Below are 27,980 nucleotides of genomic sequence, written 5' to 3' on the forward strand. Positions count from 1 at the left end.
AAATGAAAACATCGATGCCTACTTAAAAGCATCACTAACAACATATTCACAATGAATGTTCACTTTCAGTTAGTTATTACTCAGTCTGATATGGTACTCACTTATAATTTGCAATATTTACCTTACCTCAATCACCAAATTAACAAATTGATAGTTCAACTTTCACAGCATTTGCTACAACACACTTCTCAATAGGTTTGATAATATTTTTGACAACAATTTCATGTTTTTCCTAAATTTTCACATCAGTGGTTTATTTTTTTATTATTTTTTTTCCAGCCTAGTAATACCTCTCTTCACTTGCTATTGCATCTGTTATTGAGACTTTCAACCAAGCACACATTGATGGAATCAAGATTAAGAACACCGACACCAGAGATTTTTCCGTCATTATGAGTGAGTCAAAACAACCTCAACAAGGGATTGCCTTGGGACAGGAAGAAGCAACCCAACCTTTAATGCTATCATGTGTCTTCAGGTTTAGATAGTGTAGTCTAATTTCTGACGTAAATGAGAACAGTATTAATTGTTTTTAAAAAAGTATCTTGTTACAAGGTTCAACAACAGGTCACCAAAATATCATGGAAAAATTTCAAACATGTGTAGGAAGAACTCTAATTGCAACTTATGGCGAATTTAAAAAACTTTCGCTCTGGAATTATATAGCTGTGTAATTTTAAAAATGTAGGAATATAAATACATGACAATATTGGAAGGTTGGGGTTATAACACATCTTTATATTGAACACTATTTTTATTACATTTTAATCATATGTTGACACCTAGCAAAATGAGCAGCTGCAATGTCATGGAAAATAGAAGCAGTCATGACCCTGTCCAAGGGATATCTGATTTCTCATGGTTTCTGCCACTAAAATTGGCTGAGTAATCGTTTGGACTAAAAATAAGTCTCAAAAAAATAAATGTCAAAGTATACTTTAATTGCTTTTGTAAAAATACACAGAAATGTACACATGTTTATTAAACAATTGTTGCTACACCAATCTCTTCTTTAAAAAATACAAACCTACTAATAATTTAATAAGCATGCACACAAAATGTCACTGCGATATTTTACCTGCACCCTCCTTGAATGTTGATACTAGACTGCATAACAGAGGCCTGGAAAGATCAGTGGAGTCAGACACTTAATTTGAAGAAATTATTTTTTTATTTTCACAATACAGGTAAATTTGTTAGTAATATAAGAATTCCTTGTTGAGCTGCTTAGTGTCGAACATGTGACTCAAAAGAGAGTTTGCAGTTTTACCAATTTTTACACTGCAATAGAATAGGTGACTGCAAAAATGACATAAACCAAATTTTATAAATTTTACAGAAGAGGAAAAAAATGGATCTTTGTATCTTTCCAAACTGAGAACAGAATCCATATGATTTTTACACATGTTTCAAATTTAATTTAAATTTCTGTTCATAAAAATAATGTTTTATATGGGGTCTATACTAAATAACACTTGGATGAGGGGGAAAAAATTAGAAAAAGAAAACACTCAGAGAAGGTAGACATTTAATCACCAAAGTAGATGGAACACAAATTCTCGTTCCGTTTTATTTTCCAGATTCAAAACAAATGTGGAAATATGATAAAACACCTCTCATTTTCAACACTTATGAAGACACCTGAAATACATACGAGGGTTGACTGAAAAGTAATGCCTCCATCTTCGTAACTCTTCAACAGTTGGCAGCATTGGTATGCAACAGGTACTGGCTTGTTCCATAGCCTCTTCTCTACAGCTCCAGTTGGTGGGAAGCCTTAGCACTGAACGGTTGTGTTGTTACAGTGTAAAGTATGGAACCCTGCACAGACAGTTGGTCAATGCGATTTAAGCAACGTGCAGTCACAGAATTTTTGACAGTAGAAGGTGTTACCCAAAGTAAATTCGTCAGAGATTGGAAGCACTTTGTGGTGATTGTGTTGATGTGAGTGCTGTGTGTCATAGGGAGAGTAAGTTTAAGGGTGTTGAGGCAGGAACATCTGACCTGCCTGATAAACAAAGAGCTGCACGTCCTGTGACAGCAACCAACAAGTTTCACAAGCAAAATGTTGATAGATTGATTCAGGACAATCATTGTATCACTTGGTGAGAAATTGCAAGCACAATCGGCATTTCACGTGAACGTGTGGGTCACATTATTGCTTTGCTTGGTTATCGGAAGATCTGTGCAAGATGAGTACCCCAGATGCTCACTCTCGAAATGAAAGCGCATACACTTTTAAATTTGCCAGGAACTCCTCTCACGTTATGAGAATGAAGGTGACGACTTTCTAAATTCAATTGTGACAGGAGACGAAAAATGGGTTTACCATTACGATCCGGAGACGAAATGTCAGTCTCAGGAATATCGACACAAGGACTTACCCCAGAAAAAGAAATTCAAGATGCATCCCTCAGCTGGAAAAATCATGGTCACAGCGTTCTGGGACGCAGATGGTGTTATCCATGTTGATTTCCATGATTGTGGAACAACAATAAATCCAGAGCATTACATCACAATGGTGTAAACTTGGATATGGCTAACATGGGTCCAAAAGGAAAAGGGAAATGTTTTCTTGCAGCATGACACTGCCAAACCACACACTTCGCATGCCACTACAGCAGAACTTCAGAGACTGAATCTTACCACCATATGGCATACAGTTTAGATTTAGCACTGTCTGACTTCCATCGGTTCCCGATAATGAAAGACGATCTGCGGGGACATCATTATGCTTCTGATGAAGACGTTGAGATAACTGAGAAACTGTGGTTGCGGAAAAAGTGTCGATGTCTTCTGTAACTTGTTCATTGTTGGCAGAGATGTATCCAATTGGCTGGTGATTATGTGGAAAAGTGAATATTGGTAATTAAAGATCACATTCAAAGGGTTACTTCTGCATTTGATTTATTAAAATATTCCCTTCCAAACCCAATTAACGAAGGTGGAGGCATTACTTTTCATTCAAGCCTTGTAAAATGCCAAAAAAAGCAACACACTGAAAATGTATTGTTGTAAAAGACAGAATACAAAAGGCTATGCGAGTGATAAATTCGAGAAACATAATCTGCAGTGTCATCTGCCAACTCAGCACGGGAAACATGCAGAAATTTTCATAAAATTTGTGGAAAACCTGCACTATATATCCCACCATCTTGGTCACATTGCTTAACATAATTTTACTCACTGCAACAGGTCCAGAAGGGTGTGTGTGTGTGTGTGTGTGTGTGTGTGTGTGTGTGTGTGTGTGTGTGTGAGAGAGAGAGAGAGAGAGAGAGAGAGAGAGAGAGAGAGAGAGAGAGAGAGAGATAGAGAGAGAGATAGTTGGACAGCCTGACGTTTTTTGAGCCTGACTAACACACTACTCTATCAATAAACTCATTGGCTGTTATAAGATCCTTATGCTGTGAATCATACAGAAATTCCATGTATTTACCAGGTAAAAATTAAGTTTCTTTGTTGGCCAGCATATGACATACCTAGTGGTTTCACAGCTATAGTACTCCTCTTGTAACAGTCTTTCCATAGAGAATAATGAAAATCCAAAATGTGTGAGGATGTGAATTTTGTCACTTCAAATTTAGATTAACTGATTATGACTACATACTCTTCTGGGACATACAACCAATTATATTACTTTTGTACATTATGGAGACAGGAGTGGCATCTAATGGGAAAGTTATGCATGATCTTGTTGAGCACTTACAATGTCAGAACAAAACAAAATCAAAACACAGTTACGGCTTTGTCCAGGATAACCATCAGGAAAAGATGAAGATTTTTAAGGAGGAAGTAAATATTCATTTATGTATTTGAGTAATATTGTATGGCTCTTTCGCAATAAATAAATAAATATTTTTTTAAAACTTGAGAAGTTTTGCTAGCAGAAGATTCTCATTGAAGTAAAATATGACACCAATAGTCTCACCCTGTACCATGCACAAATCGATTTTGCACTTAAGTTTTACGGCAAAATTCTTTGCTCTCCTTTCATTAACTTCTATTTCTTTTTCAGTTACTTTTCTCATAAGGGATGACAGTAAAATGTCTCCACTCACATTTAATGATACCATCACTTGTGTTCGACGGACTGCAGATTACAGCTTCATAAAATTATTTCCCATGTGAATCCACATACAGAGTCACTTGTAGCCCGGCATCTAAGTACTTTATATTATGGTAATGATAATGATTGAACTTAGCTGGAAATTTCTCAATATGATCGTGAATCTCAAAGCATATTACTGCATCTGTTTTATTTTTCTTATATTTCCTTCACTTACATAACAGCACAACTCCTTTCAATAGCACCTTTGTCAGTCACAGCATCCTGTTTTCTATTACACCATGCAATCAGTTAAATGCTACTCTAATGTACATATTTGTTCTCCATCAACCAAAATATTTTATTTCGAGGAGGCTGTGCAACATTTTGGACAGGCACTTTGAGGTTCACTCTCCTTTATGTTATCCTTTTTGATGGTTTGATGCAGGTTACTAACAAATTAAGAGTGTTGGTCAAGCCAGACTTTTGGTCAGTACTTAATCTGAAGAAACTCTGTATGCTCACTTACAGACAGGAGCTGTTGCTCTTACTGATATGAAGTTATTTTTCCAATTCGCACATCCGGTACATTGTAACACCATTTTCAACAGATTGGCGAGTATCCCCATATTACAATGGATTCTTAACAAACAGTACAGTGTTTGAAAGCTGACAACAGTGTGAACACATCATTTGTTAATGCCAAACACACCTGCACAGTATCACTCCCAAGCATTGTTGTGACATCTCCTGATCAGCCCAGAACCAACACCACAGAATCATTCCCAAGCATTATTGTGGCATCTTCTGATTGGAGCAGAAGCTGCATACATTACTGACTTGTGTTGTCCCTGCCATCATAGCAGTTTTCTATGGTTCAGCATCTTTGAGGTGAGGCACTGGACTATGCACACTGTATGTTGATCCCATACAAGTTAAATAATGTGAAAAAATATGTTACAAAAAATTCTAGATATACATGGTTTCCAAAGTCACTTACTCAACTGTAAAAGAATTTAAGCACTCGGCTACATAAAATAACAGGAACCAAAGTGTGGTAACTTGTAAATATAATGAGCAACAGATAACAGAGGACACTAATTACAGGGATTGAACAAAAATATGGAAACACTACAGACATTACATTACTAAGCCTAATACAGTGTAGGAAACTTTTTGGCATTCAAAACAGATTCCTGTCATCTTGGAATGGGTAAAAACAAATCCTGTATGGTTTTCAAGAAAATGTTGTGCCATTCATCCTGAAGAACAGTGGCAAGTTCAAATAACGATGACAGAGGTGAATAGCGATGACGCACCCCCCCCCCCCCCCATCCCTCTCCAAAGGAGACCATAAATGCTTAATAACATTGAGATCTGGTAACAGCGACAGCCAGAGCACACGTGACAACTCATCCTTGTGCTCACAAAATCAGTCCTGGAAGATGATAGCTGTTTGAACAGAGGCCTTGTCTTTTTGGATGACAGCAAGACCATCTGGGAACAAACATTGTACCATGTGATGCAGTTGAACAGCCAAAATGGTCACATAATCCTTAGTGGTAATTTGCCTTGTAAAGTAACCTGGGCCCATGGAATACCACAATATGACTGCCCAACTCTTCACAGAGCACCAGTCATGTTCCATTCTTGGGATGTATACTTTGCCGTAAGTCAAAAACAGTGTGAAATAAGACCAAATGGTGATAATCTATTGCTCCATAGTCCAGGTTTTATGGCTCCAGTACCATGTATTCCTGTTACAAGCATTTTTATCACCGATGAATGACTTCGTAATTCCAGCTTGCCCTGCAGTTCTCTGCTTATGGAGTTCCCTTCGTGTTGTTTTGGTACTGACAGAGTGAGTTCGTGAGTGCAACATTCAGTTCTGCAGTGACTTCTGCAGCTCTCGTCTTCTTATTTTTCACCACAGTCTTCTTTCAATACCTGTCTGTCCTATCACTCGACACACACTTTCAACTGTGTCACAACTAAGTGGATGAGCCTTTTCCTCTTTTCTTGTATGCATTATAAATCGTCAATATGGTGCCTCCTGCAACGCCAAATACTTTGGCTGCTTTGGTTACAGAAATACCTACCACACGAGCAACAATAGTTTGCCCATATTAAAATTCACTTAGTTCTAATATAATGCAATAACAGCTACATAACTGATATGTGCAACGTACTGGCAACATTGCAGTACATAAGCTTTGACTGGCATTACTTAACATAATTTCATACCACAACAAAATTACCTAGTACAATGTATTTTAATAGTAAAGTGAGCATCAATGCTTCCCAGGCAAGCATGATTTTAAAATGTTGTCATTCAACTCTAACCCTACTTTAATATTTCATTTAACTTCCAAATTTTGTGCAAGTTTTGAGAGATCATAATTATTTACAACAATTACAAAACAATAGGTTTATCAAATTTTAACCAACAATAGGTTCAAGTTTATCATGGTTTTCATTAAAACAATTATGGGAATTAAAGTAATTTCTGATACCACTTAAATTAATTTGTATCTTCTTGGCACCATACGTCCATGTTTTACCTACGTGGTTTTAGCTATAAAAGCTCAAATATTTATTTCTTTTAACTAAGGATTAATCTTTGCTTATCAAAAGCATTGTTTCTTACAGACTTTGTTATATGGGTTTTAACTTTTTGTGACTGTTTTCTAATGTGTGCCTGAATGGGTTGCGGCACCAATGTCGTGTACAATGTTTTAGAAATTTTCATTGGTCTTATTTCTTTATCAGCAATTAAGCTGCATAAGTCTGAAAATAAGAGCATTTGCCACACCAATAACCATGCTACATTACAAATCCTAGTATAATTCTTATGCTATGCATTATTTTAAAAGCTCTCTCATATCCAACATGCAAAATGTGGATCCATTTTCAACATTACAATCTTTATCCGTTTATTTACTGTCAACTCCAACAAGTGGACGACTTATGTCAATCAGGTACCCAGACTGTGTGCTAGTACAAGAGGGGCAAAATCAGTTTTGTGTTACATTTTTAATAATGTCATGTTTATTAAAACAGTACACTGTGATGAACAGGTCTTGAGGAGAAAATGTGGATTAAAAAAATTAAAAAATAGGGTGCTATTTAAAAGACTTACTCGTGTTCATATCTTTGTAATGAACAAAGTTACAAGAAAAGTAATCATAATTGGCATCTCCCTGCGGTAGATAAACAATATCTGCTAGACTCATTTTCTAATTCGCTTATAGACCAGAGGTTCCCAAATGGTGATAGTGGTACCTCTCGTGGTAAGAAAGGACATTTCAGCTGGTACACATTTGAGTAACCAAAAGACATATCAATGTACGTAAAATTATTCTCTTATGTTGCTCTATTTTTAAAGTACAATGAAAGTGAGAAGAATGATTGAACAAAGGAACAACATGGTTCAGTCAATGGTTGGTAAAGGAATATGGGCAAACAAAGAGGCAAAATGAATGTCGGGTGGCAGGAAAAATAAAGATCAGGAGGGGGGGGGGGGGCATATTTAATGCGAAGGACCAATAGATGGTGGCTGTTCAGCAAAATATGGACCACTGTGAGGGAGGGGGGGGGGGGAGGTTTGTTATGGAGCATAAAATCATGGGTCAACTGGTATGGTCGATATGAAGACAGCAGAGGGTGGTAGGGTCCCTCCAGGAAAGGGGAAGGGAAGGATGCAATGTGGTGGGAGTTCCCTTTATCACACAAAGTTTCCTAGATGTCAAGTTTATTGTAGGATTCCGCCTGACAAGCAGATGAAATGTAAACGGGAAGCTTCAGCCCACTGTTTCTGGAGGAGGAAGGTGGCTGGACAGGAGGCTGATGCTGATGCCGTCGCAAAATATGTCGCAAGTTGTTCTGTGAGAACCAACGGATCCACACAAAGGGAACCCAGAAGGGCAAGGCTCAGGATAGAAGACTGCTGTTGGCAACCTTGGAGGGTGTAGCGCAAAGCCAATACCTGTGATGAAGGGACAGAAGACCCTACGGAGGGGACAAAGTGTTCCCAACACTCCTGCTTGCTCTGTTTGATTAAGTAACAATCTCTGGCGTGAAGAAGGTAGAAAATACTGGTGGAGCATGAATGCTGCTTAAAGCAATGGTCGTGTTCCACCATGCGACTGGATGGTGGCAAAAGAGGCTCGTCAAGTGGGAGACAGCAATACCGGTGGTGCAAATAATTCTATCAGACATGTCATGGAAGACTTCATCAATACTACCCAATGAAGAAGGGGTAAACACAACCTGGGAGATATATAGATGGATGGGGTTATATCCATAAACAAGAAGTATGACTCTGGTTGTGAAAGGGAAGTCGGCACCTCCAGGGGCACTGGAGCATCCTCGTCCCAGGACTATCATTTTTTCATAGGTCAAGGAGGGCAGGCCCCAGAGAGAGACAGAGAGTAGGCTTCAGTGAGACCTGGGACTGAAAGAGATGGTTCAAATGGCTCTGAGCACTATGGGACTTAACATCTATGGTCATCAGTCCCCTAGAACTTAGAGCTACTTAAACCTAACTAACCTAAGGACAGCACGCAACACCCAGCCATCACGAGGCAGAGAAAATCCCTGACCCCGCCGGGAATCGAACCCGAAGCTGGGAGAAGGGCATCAAGACAAACAGGCGCCGAACAAGGGACACACTACTCCGGCCAGGTAGGGAGAGAGGCATTAGAGGGGAACGCAAGTGGGAGCTGCTGGGGAGGCAGAGATGAGAGGGAGCTGGACTGGGGTAAGGAGGAGGGAGGAGGGGCAAAGATCACAACAGAGGCAAAGTTAGCTGTCATAGAGACAGGGTGAAGACAGTCCTATTTCTGAGAAGCCTCAATGTACAATAAGTGCTCAACAGATTTACACTTCTTTATCTTCTTTTCTTTTCTGTAAACCAGGAAATTTGGCAAGTGTGGAGAGTGATGGTTATGACAATTATCAAACATGGGTGGCGGAACACAGAACCTCCCCTCATGGAGTGGATGACCACATTCACAGCATAGAGACTCTGCTGCTATACAGTGGGAAGACATGTGCCCGAAATGTAAATATAGGAAACACCTTATGGTGGGGCGGGACATATGGCTTCAGGTCACACCAATAACACATAACCTTGACCTTCTCCAGGAGGTGGTAAGGCCACTTTCCGAAGACACTAAGTAAGGTGTCCTTCCCCAGTTGGCTCACACTATGGAGTGAATATTAAGAAGGGAAGGTCAAATCCCATAGGGGACCAAATATACCAAACAGGAAAGGACAATATGAAAAATCAAGAGGAACAAAAACCAGAAGAAGTACCAATAACCAGAAAGATAACCCAAAACACAGGGGGGAAGGAAGGAGGGGCAGGGGGGAAGGAAGGAGGGGCAGGGGGGAAGGAAGGAGGGGCAGGGGGGAAGGAAGGAGGGGCAGGGGGGAAGGAAGGAGGGGCAGGGGGGAAGGAAGGAGGGGCAGGGGGGGAGGAAGGAGGGTATGAAAAAAGGAATGCCGCCCTGGGTGAAAGAAATGGCCGCAGCAGCTGGGGGGTGATGCACAAACTCATTAAAGAGCCAGGAGCCCCCTTAGGAGTCGCAGAATGTTTATTTCTTGCTGTACGCAGGACACAGGAAGTTTAGATTATACCCCGCCAACACCCTTCCATTAGGCTTTACAGTAAAGGCCGACAAAGAAACTGGTAATAACCCAATCCTCCAATGCATTGTATGCTCAGAAATGCTTTCAATTCAAAGCATGAAGCCTTCTTTATTAAAATATCTTCGAAGTTCTAAGCATTCTGAGTCAGCTGGTAAAACTACTGATTTTTTTCCAAAAGAAATGTGTGTTTTGTAAAAAAGATGATAATGTTTGGTTTGTAGGGCGCTCAACTGCATGGTTATCAGTGCCCATACAAATTCCCAACCTTTGCCCAGTCCAAACTCGCCACTTTCATGAATGATGATGACAACACAAACACCCAGTCATTTCGAGGCAGGTGAAAAGCCCTGACCCCATCGGAAATCAAACCCAGGAGCCCATGCTCGGTAAGCGAGAATGCGACCATGAGCTGTGGACATTGTAAAAAAACGTTCATATTGGTGACAAATTTTATTAACACTGATACTAACTCAATAAAAGCCTCACACCTGGTTAGTTTTAGAATTGGAAAGGAAGGAAAACCTCATAAGTCTCTCCCACTGCTTGCAACTAAAGATGCGGCCCCAGCAGCTTTAGGGGGGGAAAAAAAGAGGCAAAAGAAATACAAATAGTTCCATTATCCAAGAATACAGTGAAACAGAGTTGAAGTCATGTCTTCCAATATTGAAGAAGCATTATTATTAAAACTGCAAGAGTGTACAAATTTTGCTCTTCAAATAGACAAGAGTGGAGGGACACACAATTATGGCACAGTTCCTCATTTCTGTATGTTTAAACTATCATGACGGTATAATAGAAGTGTGTCTTTTTTGCAAATCACTTGAGTCAAATGCTTCAGCAGAGAACGTTTCCTATATGAATGCCCTTTATTTGTTAAAAATAGGCATTTCTTGGCAAGAAGGTGTTGCTATTTGTACAGATGGGGCCAAGACAATGTTTGGTAACTTAACAAGAATGGCAGCAAACATGAAGAATGTTGTAATTTCTTAGACTTTCGCGGCAATTTGATGACATCTCGTGGAAATCGGGTTTTCTGCTGGATATCAGCGTCTTCCAAAAACGATAATTCGACGTCATTACTTGACGCCTTCATCAGGTGTTCCCTGAGACTGGCTGCTTGCTGGACCGGGTCGCATATTTATGCCTGCCCGGTGCCTGGTGTTCTGTTTGCCGTTCCCTAGTCGGTCCGCGCCCGCTAGTCGCGCTATCCTGCCGCTCTAGGCGTTCTCTATTCCGTCCGCGCCCGCTCTGGCCGTCTCCAACTGCGGTCGTGGCCTCCTGGTGTTCCCTTCTCGGTCCGCACCCACGAGTGGCAGTCCAATGCTGCTCTGGACGTTCCCGATTCCGTCCACTCCCACTCTGGCCGTCTCCGACTGTGGCTGAGGCTCCCTGGTGTTCCCTTCTTGGTTCATGCCCGCAGTGTGCGGATGTCTGAGGCTCGTTGTTGGTGTTGGAAACATATTTTCTCTGGCATTGCTTCAGCAGTTCAAATGCCGGGTTCCATGCAGTGCTTAGCTGGTATCCTGCTTCCCGGTTAATCAAGTTTTGTGCCATCTTTATTTCTATAGATTCAGTGATGACACTATCCCAGAACCTGGGGGTCTGGACCATGACCTTGGTGTTCTCATAATCCATGGAATGTTCCAATTCTAGGCAGTGTTCTGCTACTGCTGATTTTGTGGCCTGCCTTAGCCTGGTATGTCGCTGGTGTTCCTTACATCTGATTTCCACCGTTCTAGTCGTTTGGCCAATGTAGGACATACCGCATTCACAAGGAATATTGTAAATGCCAGGCTTCCTTAAGCCTAGGTCATCTTTGACTGTTCCAAGTAAAGCCCTGATTTTGCTAGGTGGGCAGAAGACACTCTTGATGTTATATTTAATTAGTATTCTGCTGATCTTGGCAGAGACAGGCCCGGCATACAGTGAAAATGCCAATTTCTTGATTTCTTCTTCTTGCTCGTTCTCCGGTGTATCCTGACGTCTGGTGGGATGTAGAGCTCTACGGATGTCCCTGGATGAGAATCCGTTGTTAGCAAACACTTTTTGAAGATGTTCAAGTTCCCCTGCCAGGCTGTCAGTGTCAGACAGTGTCTGGACTCGATGTACGAGTGTTCTAAGCACCCCGGTCTTTTGTGCTGGGTGGTGGCAGCTGTCGGCCTGTAGGTATAGATCTGTGTGTGTTGGCTTTCGGTACACACTGTGGCTGAAGGTGCCATCCGCCTTCTTCTTCACCAGGACATCCAGAAACGGAAGCTGACCATCCTTTTCTAGCTCCATGGTGAATTTAATATTCGGATGCCTTGAGTTCAGGTGGTCCAGGAAGTCTTCCAGTTTTTCGCGACCGTGTGGCCAAATGACAAATGTGTCATCAACATATCTCAGGAAGCATGTTGGCTGGTAAGTGGCAGTTGTAAGAGCCTCGTCCTCAAACTTCTCCATAAACAGATTGGCCACTACTGGTGATAAGGGGCTACCCATCGCCACCCCTTCAGTCTGTTCATAGAATTGACCTCCACAAAGGAAATAAGTCGATGTTAGAATATGCTTAAACAGATCCAGCACAGCTCCATCAAACTTCTCACTGATTAAGTCAAGCATGTCCTTAAGGGGCACTCTGGTGAACAGGAACACTGACCATTAAATCTGCATCTGAGAAACGTAGGTTTTTAAGACGTTCCACAAAGTCTTGTGAGTTGCGAATGTGGTGTGCACACTTCCCCACATATGGTGCCAACATTTTCTTGAGACATGTAGCAGCTGGGTAGGTGGCACCCCAATATTGCTCACAATGGGTCGCAGTGGTACACCCTCTTTGTGGATTTTAGGTAGTCCATAGAGTCTGGGTGGGACTGGTGCCTTGGATTTCAGTTGTTTGATAACTTTCTCAGGCCAGCCAGTTTCCTTCAGCACAGACTTGGTTTTTCTGTCCACCCTGTCAGTTGGATCCTGTTCTAGTGGTTTGTAAACTGGGTCCTCCAGAAGTCGCCGGATCTTCAGGTCATAGTCACCTTTCTGCAGTATGACTGTGGAGTTCCCTTTGTCTGCTGGTAACACCACTATGTCGTCATCTTCTCGTAATCTCCTGAGGGCCATCCTCTCGTCTCTTGAGATGTTAGACTTGGCGGCATGGCTCTGGTAAGGGCTCTGCACGTCTCTCTCCGAATCTCTTCAGCCGTACTTGAGGGTAGTGTGTTGACGACTTGTTCCACAGCGCTGATGAAATTGGCTACCGGTAGATCTCTAGGAGTGACAGCGAAATTTAGGCCCCTGCCAAGAACCTTCAGCATAGCTTCATCCAGTGTTCTGTCGCTCAAATTTACAACCTTGCGAGTGTCATGATTTTGTTGCACTCTGCTGTTCAGGTGGCCAGAGCGGGCGCGCACGGAATAGAGAACACCTAGAGCGGCAGGATAGCGCGACTAGCGGGCGCGGACCGACTAGGGAACGGCAAACAGAACACCAGGCACCGGGCAGGCATCAATATGCGACCCGGTCCAGCAAGCAGCCAGTCTCAGGGAACACCTGATGAAGACGTCAAGTAATGACATCGAAATATCGTGTTTGGAAGACGCTGATATCCGGCAGAAAACCCGATTTCCACGAGATGTCATGAAGAATGTTGTACCTGACTGTCAAAGCAGACACTGCATAATACACCAAGAAAGACTGGCTCTGAGAATATGGCCAAAACTCTCCATATTGTTCTGATGGTCAATGCAAGATGATTTCACAAGGAGTACTCTTGTTTCTTTTTGGGAAAAAACCACCTCCTTTGAAATAAGCCAACTGACTTTTCTGAGTTTGAGCACATTAAAAGTAAATACAGAAACAGACTTAGAGAAATGGTGTTAATACTGGATAGTTTGTAGAGATTTCACTGAATACTGCATTCAGGAATTTATTTTAATTGAAATGTACAAGATAATTCACTAAACGTTTTCAGAAAACATGCCTTAATGTCCATTATTTGCAAATTAAAGTTCAAATACAAAAATCTCAAGAAATCAAAACAAAATACTCACAGCCCAACAATTCCAGAAAGTACAAATTCCTTGGCACAACAGTTACTGCAATATTTGTTAGTATTTTATGGAATGTCCTTTTGATTTAATCACTGCCTCGACTCTGCAAGGCATTGAGTCCACCAGTTGTCGAAGATCATCTGGTTCCAGCACTCAGAATCACGAACTGATGATGGCCTTAAGACTTGGTGCTTTTTTGTGATAATGTCCTGTAATGCTGCCAGACATTTAATACCATGGCTTGGCATGCAGCCCCACACCATGATACAGATAGAATGCTTTACAGAAGCAGTGGTGCACTAAGGCAATAAGTCTTTGCCTAGTCACGACGAACAAATTTAATTCCATCATATCCAAAGATGCTGGTCTTACTGCCTGTTGGCTGCTGTCTCGGGTTCTTCGGCCACTTGTCTGATCATTTCTCAGACATTTCACCAACACAAGTGTGTGGCATTGTCCAAGTTTCTCTCTCCATTGCTGGTGGTGGACCACAGCCAAGCTCACGGCCGCAGACTATATTTACGTAGAGCACCAATGTCCAAAGGTTTCCCCGTGGTCATCTCCAATGTGATTCTCTTGCTACCTGTGATGGTCATTCACTGCAGCAAGTGAAGCTAGGATTCGTTTATCTTGAGACTTTCTTCTTTCTTGTTGAAGCTGTTCCCATGTTTGTGTATTTCTATAGCTTCTCTGAACAAGTGTGTGTGATAGAGCTTCTCTATAGCCAGAACTTCCGTGTCAGCAAATTTTACTACGGGATTGGTCTGTCACAGCCAACTTCTCCACTTCCCCCACCTGCAATGTTGCTTATATTCTGTGATCCTGCTGTTGACTGATCATCCAGTCATACCAACAAACTTTTCCGCAGGTGCGTGGTATGAGGTATATTGCCAACATTGCAAGTTGATCCCTTTTCTCCTTTGTCAATCTGAGACACTTGATCTTCTTTGTTGGTTTGTAAGTAGTATTTACGCTGTGTTTGTCCAACATATGGCTGATTCTGTCCGTTACTCTGGGAATGTATGGCAGAAAGGCCGTACCAGACATTTCTTTCACTGATTTGTCACTTTGCCAAGTGTTTGGCCCTGTTATACTTTTAATATAAGTTGTGAAGTACCCAACGCTCCTTTCCAAATGTTGTATTTTGCATCTGAGGTGCAGAGGCACATATATTCATCCTGCTCGCGTTACGAGCGTGTTAATCATGCCTCTTTTCTGGCCTGGGTGGTGATTTGATAGTTTATGCAGGTATCGGTCCATATGTGTCGGTTTTAGATACATGCTGTGTCCCAGGTTTTCAACATCCCTTGTGACCAGCACCTTTAGAAATGGTAGTTTGTACTTTTCTAATTACATGGTAAATTTTATGTTGACATGGAGCTGTTCAAACATCTTAGGAAGTCACCGAGCTGTTCTTCACCATACTGCCCCACACAACAAAGGTACCATCGACGTATCTGTTCTACACCTTAGGTTTAAAAGGTGCCAAGTCCAGTGCATGTGCTTTGAAATGTTCCTTGAAGAAGTTGGCCACCACTGGACTAAGAGGACTACCCATGGCGGCGCCTTCCAGCTGTTCATACAAGTTGCCATTCCACGTGAAACAGCTCATGGTGAGACATGCACAAAAGAGTTTTGCCATGTCTTGTGGGAAAATGGAACCGATGTGCTCCAAAGAGTAACTGAATGGCAATTTCATAAAGAAAGAACCAACATCAAAGTTGACCAGGATGTCGTTTGGTGCAAGTTTCAGATTCTTCAGCTTCACAATGAAATGTTCTGAGTCTTTTATGTATGTGTCAGTCTTCCCTACATGCGGATGGAGCAGGGAGGCCAAGTGTTTTGCCAGGTTATACGTCGTGAGCCAGGAACACGAACAATCGGTCTTATTGGAACATTATTCTTGTGACTCTAGGTAATCCATACAGCCAAGGCGGGAGGGTTTCTGTGTTGCACAGGTTCCTCTGTATGTCCACCGGCAGAGAAGATGCCTTGATTCACCGATTCGTATTCAGTGTGATACACAGTGTTGGATCTGCATTTAGTTTTTGGCACATTATTTGATCAAAAATATCCGGACACCCTCAAAAACATGTTTTTTTTCATGTTAGGTGCATTGTGCTGCCACCTACTGCCAGGTACTCCATATCAGTGACTTTGGTAGTTATCAGACATCATGAGAGGGCAGAATGGGGCACTCCGCGAAACTCATGGACTTAGAACATGGTCAGGTGATATGGTGTCACTTGTGTAATACGTCTGTATACAAGATTTCCACACTCCTGAACATCCCTAGGTCCACTGTTTTTAATGTGATAGCGAAGTGGAAATGTGAAGGAACACGTACAGCACAAAAGCGCAGAGGCCAAAGTCATCTGCTGACTGATAGAGACAGCCGACAGTTGAAGAGGGTCATAATGTCTAATGAACAGACATCTATCCAGACCATCACACAGGAATTACAAACTGCATCAGGATCTACTACAAGTACTGTGACAGTTAGGCAGGAGGTGAGAAAACTTGAATTTCATAGTTGAGCGGCTGCTCATAAGCCGCACATTATGCCGGTAAATGCCAAACGGTGCCTTGCTTGGTGTAAGAAGCGTAAACTTTGGATGACTGAACACTGTAAAAATGTTGTGTGGAGTGATTAATCACGGTATACAATGTGGCGATCTCATGGCAGAGTATGGGTATAGCAAATTCCTGGTGAACATCATCTGTCAGTGTGTGTAGTGTCAACAGTAAAATTCATAGGCGGTTGTGTTATGGTATGGTCGTGTTCTTCATGGAGGGGGGCTTGCACCACTTGTTGTTTTGCGTGGCACTATCACAGTACAGGTGGTTCATGGTGTGGGTTAGGAGGATAAGAGTGGAGAAACTTCAGGATAAGGAGATTAGACACAAGTACGTGACAGCGATCTCAGAAAGGTACCAGTTAGTTAAATGTAGTCAATTACAGTCTTGGAACAGTAGTGTGTAAAAGTAGGATGAAGCAAACAGCTTGGTGGAATGACACAGTCAAGGCAGCCTGTAAAAGGAAAAAGAAGGCGTATCAAAAATGGCTACATACTAGAGCTCAGGTAGACAGAGAAAGTTATGATGAAGAAAGAAACAAAGCCAAACAGATAATTGCAGCATCCAAGAAGAAATCTTGGGAAGACTTTGGAAACAGGTTGGAGACTATGGGTCAAGCTGCTGGGTAACCATTCTGGAGTGTAATTAGCAGTCTTCGAAAGGGAGGTAAGAAGGAAATGACAAGTATTTTGGACAGGTCAGGAAAACTGCTGGTGAATCCTGTGGATGCCTTGGGCAGATGGAGGGAATATTTTGAAGAGTTGCTCAATGTAGGTGAAAATACGATCGGTAATGTTTCAGATTTCGAGGTAGAATGGGATAGGAATGATGATGGAAATAGGATCACATTTGAGGAAGTGGAGAAAATGGTCAATAGATTGCAGTGCAATAAAGCAGCTGGGGTGGATGAAATTAAGTCGGAACTCATCAAATACAGTCGAATGTCAGGTCTTAAATGGCTACACAGGATAATTTCAATGGCCTGGGAATCGGGACAGGTTCCATCAGACTGGACAAAAGCAGTAATCACACCAATCTTTAAACATGGAAACAGAAAAGATTGTAACAACTACAGAGGTATCTCTTTAATCAGCATGGTGGGTAAAACCTTCTCGGGTATTGTTGAAAGGAAAGTGCAAGTATTAGTTGAGGACCAATTGGATGAAAATCAGTGTGGGTTTAGGCCTCTTAGAGGTTGTCAGGACCAGATCTTTAGCTTACGGCAAATAATGGAGAAGTGTTATGAGTGGAACAGGGAATTATATCTATGCTTTATAGATCTAGAAAAGGCATATGACCGAGTTCCTAGGTGGAAGTTATTGTCTGTTCTACGAGATTATGGTATAGGAGGCAAACTTCTGCAAGCAATTAAAGGTCTTTACATGGATAGTCAGGCAGCAGTTAGAGTTGACGGTAAATTGAGTTCATGGTTCAGAGTAGTTTCAGGGGTAAGACAAGGCTGCAACCTGTCTCCACTATTGTTCATATTATTTATGGATCATATGTTGAAAACAATAGACTAGCTGGTTGAGATTAAGATATGTGAACACAAAATAAGCAGTCTTGCATATGCGGATGACTTACTTGTGATGGCAGATTCGATTGAAAGTTTCAGAGCTAGATCAGAAATGTAAGGACTATGGTATGAAGATTAGCATCTCCAAAACGAAAGTAATGTCAGTGGGAAAGAAATATAAACGGATTGAGTGCCAAATAGGATTCAAAATGGCTCAAATGGCTCTGAGCACTATGGGACTCAACTGCTGTGGTCATCAATCCCCTAGAAACTTAGAACTACTTAAACCTAACTAACCTAAGGACATCACGCACATCCATGCCCGAGGCAGGATTCGAACCTGCGACCATAGCAGTCACACGGTTCCGGACTGCGTGCCTAGAACCGCGAGACCACCGTGGCCGGCACCAAATAGGAGGAACAAAGTTAGAACAGGTAACAGGTGGATGGTTTCAAGTACTTAGGATGCATATTCTCACAGGATGGCAACATAGTGAAAGAACTGGAAGCAAGGTGTAGCAAAGCCAATGCAGTGAGCGATCAGCTACGATCTACTCTCTTCTGCAAGAAGGAAGTCAGTACCAAGACTAAGTTACCTGTGCACCATTCAATCTTTCGACCAACTTTGTTGTATGGGAGCGAAAGCTGGGTGGATTCAGGTTACCTTATCAACAAGGTTGAGGTTACGGATATGAAAGTAGCTAGGATGATTGCAGGTACTAGTAGATGGGAACAATGGCAGGAGGGTGTCCACAATGAAGAAATCAAAGAAAAACTGGGAATGAACTCTATAGATGTAGCAGTCAGGGTGAATAGGCTTAGATGGTGGGGTCATGTTACATGCATGGGAGAAGCAAGGTTACCCAAGAGACTCATGGGTTCAGCAGTAGAGGGTAGGTGGAGTTGGGGCAGACCAAGGAGAAAGTACCTGGATTCGGTTAAGAATCATTTTGAAGTAATAGGTTTAACATCAGAAGAGGCACCAAAGTTAGCACTGAATAGGGGAACATGGAGGAATTTTATAAGGGGGCTATGCTCCAGACTGAACGCTGAAAGGCATAATCAGTCTTAAATGATGATGATGATATCACAGTACAGGCGTACATTAATGTTTTAAGTACATTCTTGCTTGCCATTGTTGAAGAGCAATTCGGGGATGGCAATTGCATCTTTCAACACGATCGAGCATCTGTTCATAATGCACGGCCTGTGGCGGAGTGGTTACACGTCAATAACATCCCTGTAATGGACTGACCTGAATCCTACAGAACACCTTTGGGATATTATGGAACACCAACTTCGTGCCAGGCCTCACCGACCAACATATATACCTCTCCTCAGTGCAGCACTCAATGAAGAATGGACTGCCATTCCCCAAGAAACCTTCCAGCACCTTATTGAACATCCGCCCCTGCGAGAATGGAAGCTGTGATCAAGGCTACAGGTGGGCCAACACCATATTGAATTCCAGCATTACCATGGAGGGCAGGTGTCCGGATACTTTTGATCACATAGTGTACGTCGTCGGATCTAGTAAGCCACAGATCTTCTGCTCATAATCTTCAATCTTCATTACAACAGTCGCATTTCCCTTATCGGCTGGCAGTACCAATAAACTCTTGTCAGTACTAAAATTATTAATAGATTGTACCTCTTCTTTCTTCAGGTTGCAAGCTGCTGATTTTGCATAGCACAGTATCCTGGCTGTTTCAGTGCATATTTCCTTTGCTCTTTCACAAGGAATGGTCCAAATGGCCGCTTCGATATTAACAATGATGTCCTCCACAGGTACAGTTCTCAGGATGACCGCGAAGTTCCCTGCTTTTTGGACAGACATTTCCTTCGTGGTGAATTGTGGTTCAGTGAGGTTGACCACTTTATGTGACATGTCGAGAAACACCTTGTCGGTCTGCTTCAAGCATCTTACAAACATTTTCTTCTGTCGCTCAGTGCAGCACTTGAGGTCACTCTGCATGCTCCTGTAGGTGATGCAGTCAGTCTTGTCCCAGTCATCTTGCATTCTGTTACTTAATTGATACAGAATGTCCAAAAGTACCTCATCTGTTCTTGCCAGTCTCTCTGTGTTGTATGAATTAACTTATGAGGAAAAGCTCGTTCCATTCTGCTATAAATACGATGTATTTGGGTGGTGGTGAATAGATGCTACACTGAAGTTCTTGAAATGCAAGTGCCTTTTTGGATGGACACAAACTATCCCATGAAAGTCTAGAAGAGCAAACTTCAAATGGCGAGTCTAGGAATATACAGTAACACACTACACATTGCTTCCATAGGGTTAGTGATGAGAAGATTAGATGAATTACAATGCACACAGAGGCATTTAAACATCCATTCTTCCCAAGCTCCATATGCGAATGGAACAGAAGGAATCCCCAATAACTGGTACAATGGGAAGCACCCTCTGCCATGCACCTCACTGTTGTTTACATAGTATGGATGTAGATATAGGTTTACAACTCTGATGTTACATCATTCATTGGTGAAGTAGCATTAAATGATTGACACAGGAGTACAAAAAATCTGGTTGCAGAGACAAACTGCTGTGTAGTGTATTACAAGGTCTAGGTTAAGCTGAAAAGCATTTGTTGAGAGTTAGCAAAGACAACAAAGATGATGATAAAAAACTTGACTGTGCTAACAGACTGATCTGTAGCACATCTCGAAATCTAGATTAGGTCAAAATGCAACAGTTTCATTAGGAGTTGGCGAAGTTGATGAACGTGAAAGCGAAATTTTTGGTTGTGATGACTCACTGGTCTATACCTGGGTTGGAATGTGACATTTGAACTGTTAAATATGCAAGAATAATTATGCCATTTGAAATGTGTTTTAAGTGCCTGTCCTAAAATACTCAATTTTCTACCACATCAGTAATGGCTCTATCACAGTGTAAAATTTCCTTTTTCCCTTAAATGAGAACTGCGCTGTAAAATACGGGTGTGATATACCTTTCATTATATGTATCTCACATTATATTGTTCATTTTGTTGCTTTCATTCTGTAAACATATGCTGTATTTGGAGAGTGGAGTGCTTTTTATATATAATGTATATTTCATATTGTACAGTTTGTGAGTAGTTGAAGATATTGGCACTGAATATTTGGTCTTTGGTTTCCTTCTGTGGCATCACTTGCAGTGTTTATTTACTCTCTACCAGTGAATAGTTTGGCAACAAATTCAACCCATAACTAGTTTCAAAGGTGTAGCAAGTTTCATTGAGCTGCAAAAATGAGTCAGCTAACTGATTGGTAATTTTTGTGTACTTTGAAAGGCAAAAAGTAAATCCTAGATTGGCACAAGGCTTACAGTTTCACCGTGAATGAGAAAAGATGTAACGTGTGGCAACTGAAAATGAAACTTCTAGTGTAACAAGGGTTTTTCGCGAGAATGGCCTATGTTCCACCACAGACACTCATACTGGCGAAAGATGGTCGTTTAATGTACCTACAAAAATCCACTGTGCATATACCGATCTGTGATCTGTGCAAACAGTGCCTGTGTAGTGGCATAACACAGCAGGGGCACAACACAGTGTGGTGAGCACAGTAGCACTTGCTGGACATGAATACTTATACCTTGGTGATGGTGCCCCTTGAAGGTGTTATGAACACCCTAGAGAAAACAGGCATATTACTACATAAAACATTCAAGACAAATGAAGACTGTAAATCTTAGACTTTAAGTTGTGTTCGGTGTGGTCAGATTGAATGGTGCATTTGAAGTTACGAGTTATTGATAACTGGATCTGTCTTCACTCTTGGCTTAAATAGTTGAAATAATGCAGCACATTATCATTGAAGACATGTTCATCATCCAGTGGTAGGAAATAATGAGACTCTCTCTTACAGAATCACCCTGCCTGGAGATGAAGTAAAGAAGAATAAGTTCACAAATGGCCGTGGTATTGAGTAGCCAGACCACAAGAACAAAACAAAATGGTGACTTTTCTGAAGAAGAACAGTAAAAGGTAACATAGACCACATCAAACCCTATTCACGGTGTTACAGTGAAGTTGCTACAAAGACGCACAGAAGCACTTAAGTCAGCCAGTCATGTCATCGCGCGAGCATATTCAAGTATTTACACATGCCAATGCACAGATATCTGTGGGTCCATCAGTTACCACTTGCTGAAATGCTCATTATCAGCCTTTTTTGGAAGTGGCAAATGTAAGCTAGAAAAGCAAAAGCTATGTATGTTCAATCTGAAGAAATCAAACAAAGCACGTTTGGCAACTGCCTCTGGCATGCTGCTTGAATTTGTGTGCACAATGACCTGATTGAGTAACTTCAGTGCTACAAAACTCTGAAATGATATAAATAATTTTGCTTTTTTCTTAACAATAATTTCTCACCACAACCTCCCCAGCAACATGCTTATACACTCTTCACACCGTTTCTGACCACCTTGTACATGGAGAAGGCACAGTAAAGACAAAAACGCTTGTTCATGTATTTTATGATTTGCGCATCTCATCTGGACAATGGCAACTCATAAGTGATTTAATTTGCAAGTGTACCATTACCGAAATACATAAATAAGTCTTCGTTAATTTATAGTTTGCTCTATATACAAATATTCAAAAAAATTAGCATCAAAAATTTTTCACTTGCATTTATGTCACAGGCTTACCTTTTAATAACAAGCCTTTCTTCTGTATTGCATTTCTATTTGCTCTAGTATTTGTGATTTATGGTGGCATTCTTGAATCTGAACTGAAATAATCCTATACAGAAAATGTCCCTTCAGATCCATTCCTTTTTGTTGATTTTATTACTGTAGCTTTGCTTCTTATGTGCCACAACATGGAAAGCACGTACAGTATATTTTAACTTAGCAGAATATCCAGTCCCCTCTTTATTGTTTGTCAAATTTAGATTCATGTTTTTGCTATTATGTTCTCTCTGCTAACCATTTCATAACATCTAAAACACATTTTAGTGAACTCTTTTCTAGAGTCATTTCCAAATGAATGCAGACTAACAAAAAGCAGTGACACTCATAAACATTACACAAGAATAAATTCAAATCTGCATGTGTTACGTTGCCAATACACAGCTCTGTCAAAAGGGAACATTTAACAAGGGCCGTCAGCTTCACAGAAAACATCCCATAAGCATAAAGTCAAAGACAAGACATAATTTTGTAAAGCCATCAACTCTGATGTTTGCTCTATCACTGCACTTACTCCGTAAAAGAATACCCAAAACAATAAATCTGCTGCTTATGATGAAGTGTATCACATAGATTATTCAACACAGCAAATTTTATATAAATCTGTAGTGCTATATTGTAAATCATAATACACCCAGTGTAATTACTGACATTTAGTCTGACATCTGTAGCCCATCGCATAATATCTGAGCATTTAGATCAAATAAAGAAATAATACTGGCAAAATCACAGTCAAGAGAACCTTGCAGAAAAAATTGGAACTCTCATAATCTTAACACTTCAAGCAACACTGTAGTTTTAAGAACACTTATGTATTTTTGAGCAAATATTGGAAGCATGAATAATCATCATATAACAAGTGAATGACAAACTAATGAATAAGGACCAGAAACTTCCACAAAACAAAGGGGCAAAAAAGTACTGTCTGCATTTCAACAACAACTAAAATGTTAATTGGCTGTGCCTTCACCCTATATGAGAATACTTGTAAGAACATCATTGCAAATAATACAAACCATATGTGCATATGAGTATGTGTGTCTCCAGCCAAGATTTTGTTAATGTGTGCAAATTTATGCGTGGTTTTTGTTTAGTTTTTTCAAGTGTATTTCAGTGTTGCCAATGCATGTACCTGCATCAATTCTAGAACACAAACAGCTAACTGGCTATTCTTGCTTATGTTCGAACTATGTGTCAAATTCTATGAAAATTGTCTAAGCGCAAATAATACTACGAGTTAGGGGAATACCAGGGAGCTTCCAGACCATAGAGAAGCTCTGCAGGACAGATCATGAGTTTAAAACTGATTATGGCATACTACATGGAATGGAACAAAACTCTTGCAATAACATTTGCAGATTTTAAGAAGGCATATGACTGCCTCCATAAACCTCCAGTACTAAATATTTTAAAAATTATGGGACTCCATAAAAAAACTAATTAATTTACTTACTCTAACAGATACCAATTTGAAGGTTACATTTAGAAGAGAAATATCTCAACCACTCCTCATAAAAACAGGCTTACGACAACTGACCATGTATCATCATTATTGTTCGACTGTGCCCTGGAATACACAATGTGAGGATGGTACAACGATAACCCAAAGAATATAAGAATTGGATGCTTGCTAAATATAATGTCAGTGTGAAATGCATGGGATTTGATGATCTTGCTCTCCTAGCCAATGCTGTTCGAGAAACCGGGCAACAAGTGAAATCACTATAAGAAATAGCACAGAAAATTGGCTTCAGAATATCATTAAGAGAGAGAGAGAGAGAGAGAGAGAGAGAGAGAGAGAGAGAGAGAGAGAGAGAGAGAGAGATTATGCTAACTGACCCAGCACTTGCAAACAAAATTGCAATAGCGGAACAAGAAATCAAAATTGTTGATAAATTTAATTAGGTGAAATCCTAACTTACAATCTAAATGAGAAAGCATCATGGCAAAACAGAATAAAAAACGGAACAAAGTAAGTTACATTGCCAAAAACACATACAACAATAAAAGCCTATCCATAGAAACAAAATTAAAACTTTATAGAACAGTCACACAGCCAGAAATAACTTAAGCAGCCGAAACCATCTTCAAAACAACTAATACAGCAGAAATTGACAATATATTGAAGTCAGAAAGAAGAGTAATTAGGACATGCAAAAATAAACAATATTAAGTAAATGGGCACATAGTGTCAAATGAAACAGTGTACAAGAAAACAGAACCAGTAATGAGCAAAATCAGGAAGAAGCATACCTCATTCTTTGGACATCTGCTTAGATCATCAGAAAACAGAATTAGTGCGACGATAATAGAAAAATTGTGGTATAGTAAGAGCAACATTAAATGGAGCGCACAAATTATGAAGATATAAGAACTCCAAATTACAGTATACAACATAAAAATAGGGAGAAGCAGACTACTACAAGACACCAAACCAGGCTACAAATGAAGTTCAATAACCGGGTTACAGGAAGAACAATCTCAGACGAAGAAAGAAAGAAAGAAAATATCTGAAACAATGAAGAAGTACTGGGCAGACAGAAGAGAAATACACCCTTCATGTAATAATAAATTATAACAATCCCTGTATAACTACTGAATTTCTTATTAAATTATTATTAAACTACATTATACCACTGAATAACAACAACCCACAGTCTAATGCTCTGTATAACCGACTGGAGTAGTCCAATGAAGGCCATAAAATGAAAATAATACATAATAAAAAAACGAAAAATGCTGAACAAAAGTGTAACCTTCCAATTTTTTACATTTGTTATTAGCACATAAATTATGAAGATATAAGAACTCCAAATTACAGTATACGACATAAAAACAGGGAGAAGCAGACTACTGCAAGACACCAAACCAGGCTACAAAGTACTCACAGTTTCCGAGTATTTTCGTCTTCTGAAACCTGTAGTTCTTTCTGCAAACTCTGCCTGTTGTATCTCTTGCTTGTCATTCCGGACTCTGCAAGGTAACAATAAAATGAATGTCCTACACCTAGATTTAAGACCTGCATAGCGTAATGACAGTTGCATGAAACACACTACATCTAAGGCTACGCCTAACAAATTACAAAACTATTAAATCATTGGCGAATGTTATCAGAATCACTGATATTACACAAAAAGCAGTCAGTTATTCACCTCACGATGATTCTTTTCGTGTACATTAATGCTGAAAGTGTATTTCCGCCTCAATACACTTTTAACCTACGCAAAGGTAACTTTCGTTGACTCACGAGACAGTATTTAGATTTCAAAAACTCTTCTGCACACTTCAACTCACCGTCGGCTAAAATCTGGGACGTATACATGTACCCATTCCATTCCAAGTATTCTTGAATTAAACTGTTAATAAGTAGTAGACTTTCGGGCAATTCTGGTTTATCCCGTGGCTGCGGATTAGTGTCGAAAACTTTCATTATTTCTGATTTTACTTCGGCTCTCACTTTGCGTAGGCTTCCCGATGATTCCAAGTTTTCCTTTAAAGCTAGAACGCCAAGAGTTAGTAACCATAAAACATACCACAAATATTATTTACTTCTGAAACATACACGCTTCAGCACCTTCATAGAGCTCCCGCTCTGAATCCATTTTTCGTATCGCCGCCTTCGCAGTAGCTGTGACAACTTCTCGCTATCACTCCTTGATTTGTTTCTCTATGGTAAGTTATCTCTGACGCCAGGATCTTAAAAACACATTCCTTTGTCTTGTTTAGAAAATTTGGGCTTCTGAAAAATTGAAATTATCCCATTAGAATTCACAAGACATAGCATTGTTGCATGAAAAAACCTAAGGACATCACCCGATCGAGAGCGCATCTTGATTTTATATCTATACCGGTACTGACATGGTCATTTCTTAATAACAAAAACAGAAACATGTAATAAGCGCTGCATTTATCCCCCAAACTCCTCACTACTGTATTTATAATTACCGAGTAGCATGCAGACAGATGTTAACTACGCCTAAAGTGGAGCGCCCCATTCGGGAGGATCGGTTTCAACTCTCAGTTCGGCCATCAAAATTTCAAATTGCGCGATTTCCCAAAATCAATAAACAATACCTGAAAGGTTACTTCGTTTCTTTCATTTTTCTCTATAGTCTGAGGTTGATTTCCTCCGTAATAGAGTTGTCATCCGTCTCGATATAACGGGACTGTCACCGTTATGGAACTTCCTGTCCTGAAAAGACTCAATTTTTGTCTCCATTTTGCAAACTACTGTTAAGCCTAGTTTACACGACGACTCTTTCAGGCAACTGCGCTACCGGCCACTGCGCAAGCGCGCCGCGATTTTGCGCAACTCGTCGGTGAAACTAAACAGTTTCGGCGTGATCAAACTTTGGCGACACTAGTTGAATGGGTTTTGAGGTTAGACAAACTGAAATATGAGGTGGGGAACGGAGAATAATGTTCGCTTTTTGGATATCTATGCTTTGCATATTTTTGTTTGTGGGATTTCAGTGATGCTGATTACAAAAATAAGCAACATATTGCTGCTCCTGAGACCGTCACGTGCGATCAGAACATAGATAGTTTGACAATATCTGAACTACAGGGCAAAATTTAATGAATTAGGAGCACATATACAAATGAATTAAGAAAAATACAAGCAAATGTAATTCTAGCTGTGGAAATGCTCTTGTCTACAGGACTAAAATCCCATCGTTCGAATTGGCCCACTTTTTTTAAGGAGTATTGTTGACAGGAGGAAATGGTACACAAATCAAGAAGCTACATTCTTTATTCAGTATTCATCTATTTAAAACGTCGCAGCCGTGCTTCCCAGTCGCATATGTTTGAATTTTGATTTATTGCCACTATACAGATCTATCTTCTAGACTAGAGAGTAGTTTGTACACCATTCTCTTCTTAATGAGGCCTGCTTCGAATAATTACTGCTGTTAATGTTAATAATTATTTCTGTTAATAATTATTGGTAATAATGAAAAAGAGTCATCACCAACTAAAACCGTATCTTATGGCATGTCGAGTGTTCTCGATTGTAATGCATGTAATTTCAGTCTGGCGACAGTGGTTCATGCATTACAATATCTTTATTCCTTATCGCATAATTAACTCTATTTAGAACAAACGTTAACAGTTCTGGTGACAATCTAAGATAATTAAAAGAACTTCTTGGGTCTTCCATGACAAATTATTTCAGCAAGGATGCTGAACAACCGAGCTGACGTCTTTTCTTCATCCAGTCACGAATCGAAGCAGGTTTCCTATTTTTTTTCTTATGCAGCGATTCCAGGTAACAAGTTTTAACTCCGTCACAACTCGTGCGATGTGCAGCTGCAAAAACTTTAATTTCAGACACGACTCCGGAAACCACAAAACGACGAACTGAAGTATATACTGTTTTCGCCGTGTTTACTGTCAATTATGAAACCATTTGCGTGCAATTCATTCTACGCAACGAGTGGCACAACCCGATGTCGTCGTGTAAACTAG

General features: G+C 40.5%; 1 protein-coding gene across 2 annotated transcripts; it reads right to left on the reverse strand.

Annotated features, from left to right (window-relative positions):
* Nucleotides 1–920: 920 nt before the first annotated feature.
* Nucleotides 921–26,869, reverse strand: LOC126334759 (centrosomal protein 20-like). Of its 2 annotated transcripts, XM_049997331.1 has the most exons (5): nt 26,586–26,869; nt 26,086–26,250; nt 25,806–26,009; nt 25,400–25,484; nt 921–1,122 (listed from the first exon to the last, which is right to left on the reverse strand). In XM_049997331.1, exons 2-5 carry the CDS (start codon nt 26,111–26,113, stop codon nt 1,062–1,064), a joined length of 378 nt encoding a protein of 125 aa, XP_049853288.1. In that variant the 5' UTR covers nt 26,114–26,250; nt 26,586–26,869; the 3' UTR covers nt 921–1,061. The 2 variants fall into 2 exon arrangements, with proteins under 2 accessions (XP_049853288.1, XP_049853289.1); XM_049997332.1 differs by lacking the exons at nt 921–1,122; nt 26,586–26,869 and adding an exon at nt 1,512–1,821 and having other exon boundaries at nt 26,086–26,198.
* Between the last annotated feature and the right edge of the window lie 1,111 nt (nt 26,870–27,980).

Source organism: Schistocerca gregaria, chromosome 2 (assembly GCF_023897955.1).
Source record: "Schistocerca gregaria isolate iqSchGreg1 chromosome 2, iqSchGreg1.2, whole genome shotgun sequence".
Classification (NCBI taxonomy): domain Eukaryota; kingdom Metazoa; phylum Arthropoda; class Insecta; order Orthoptera; family Acrididae; genus Schistocerca; species Schistocerca gregaria.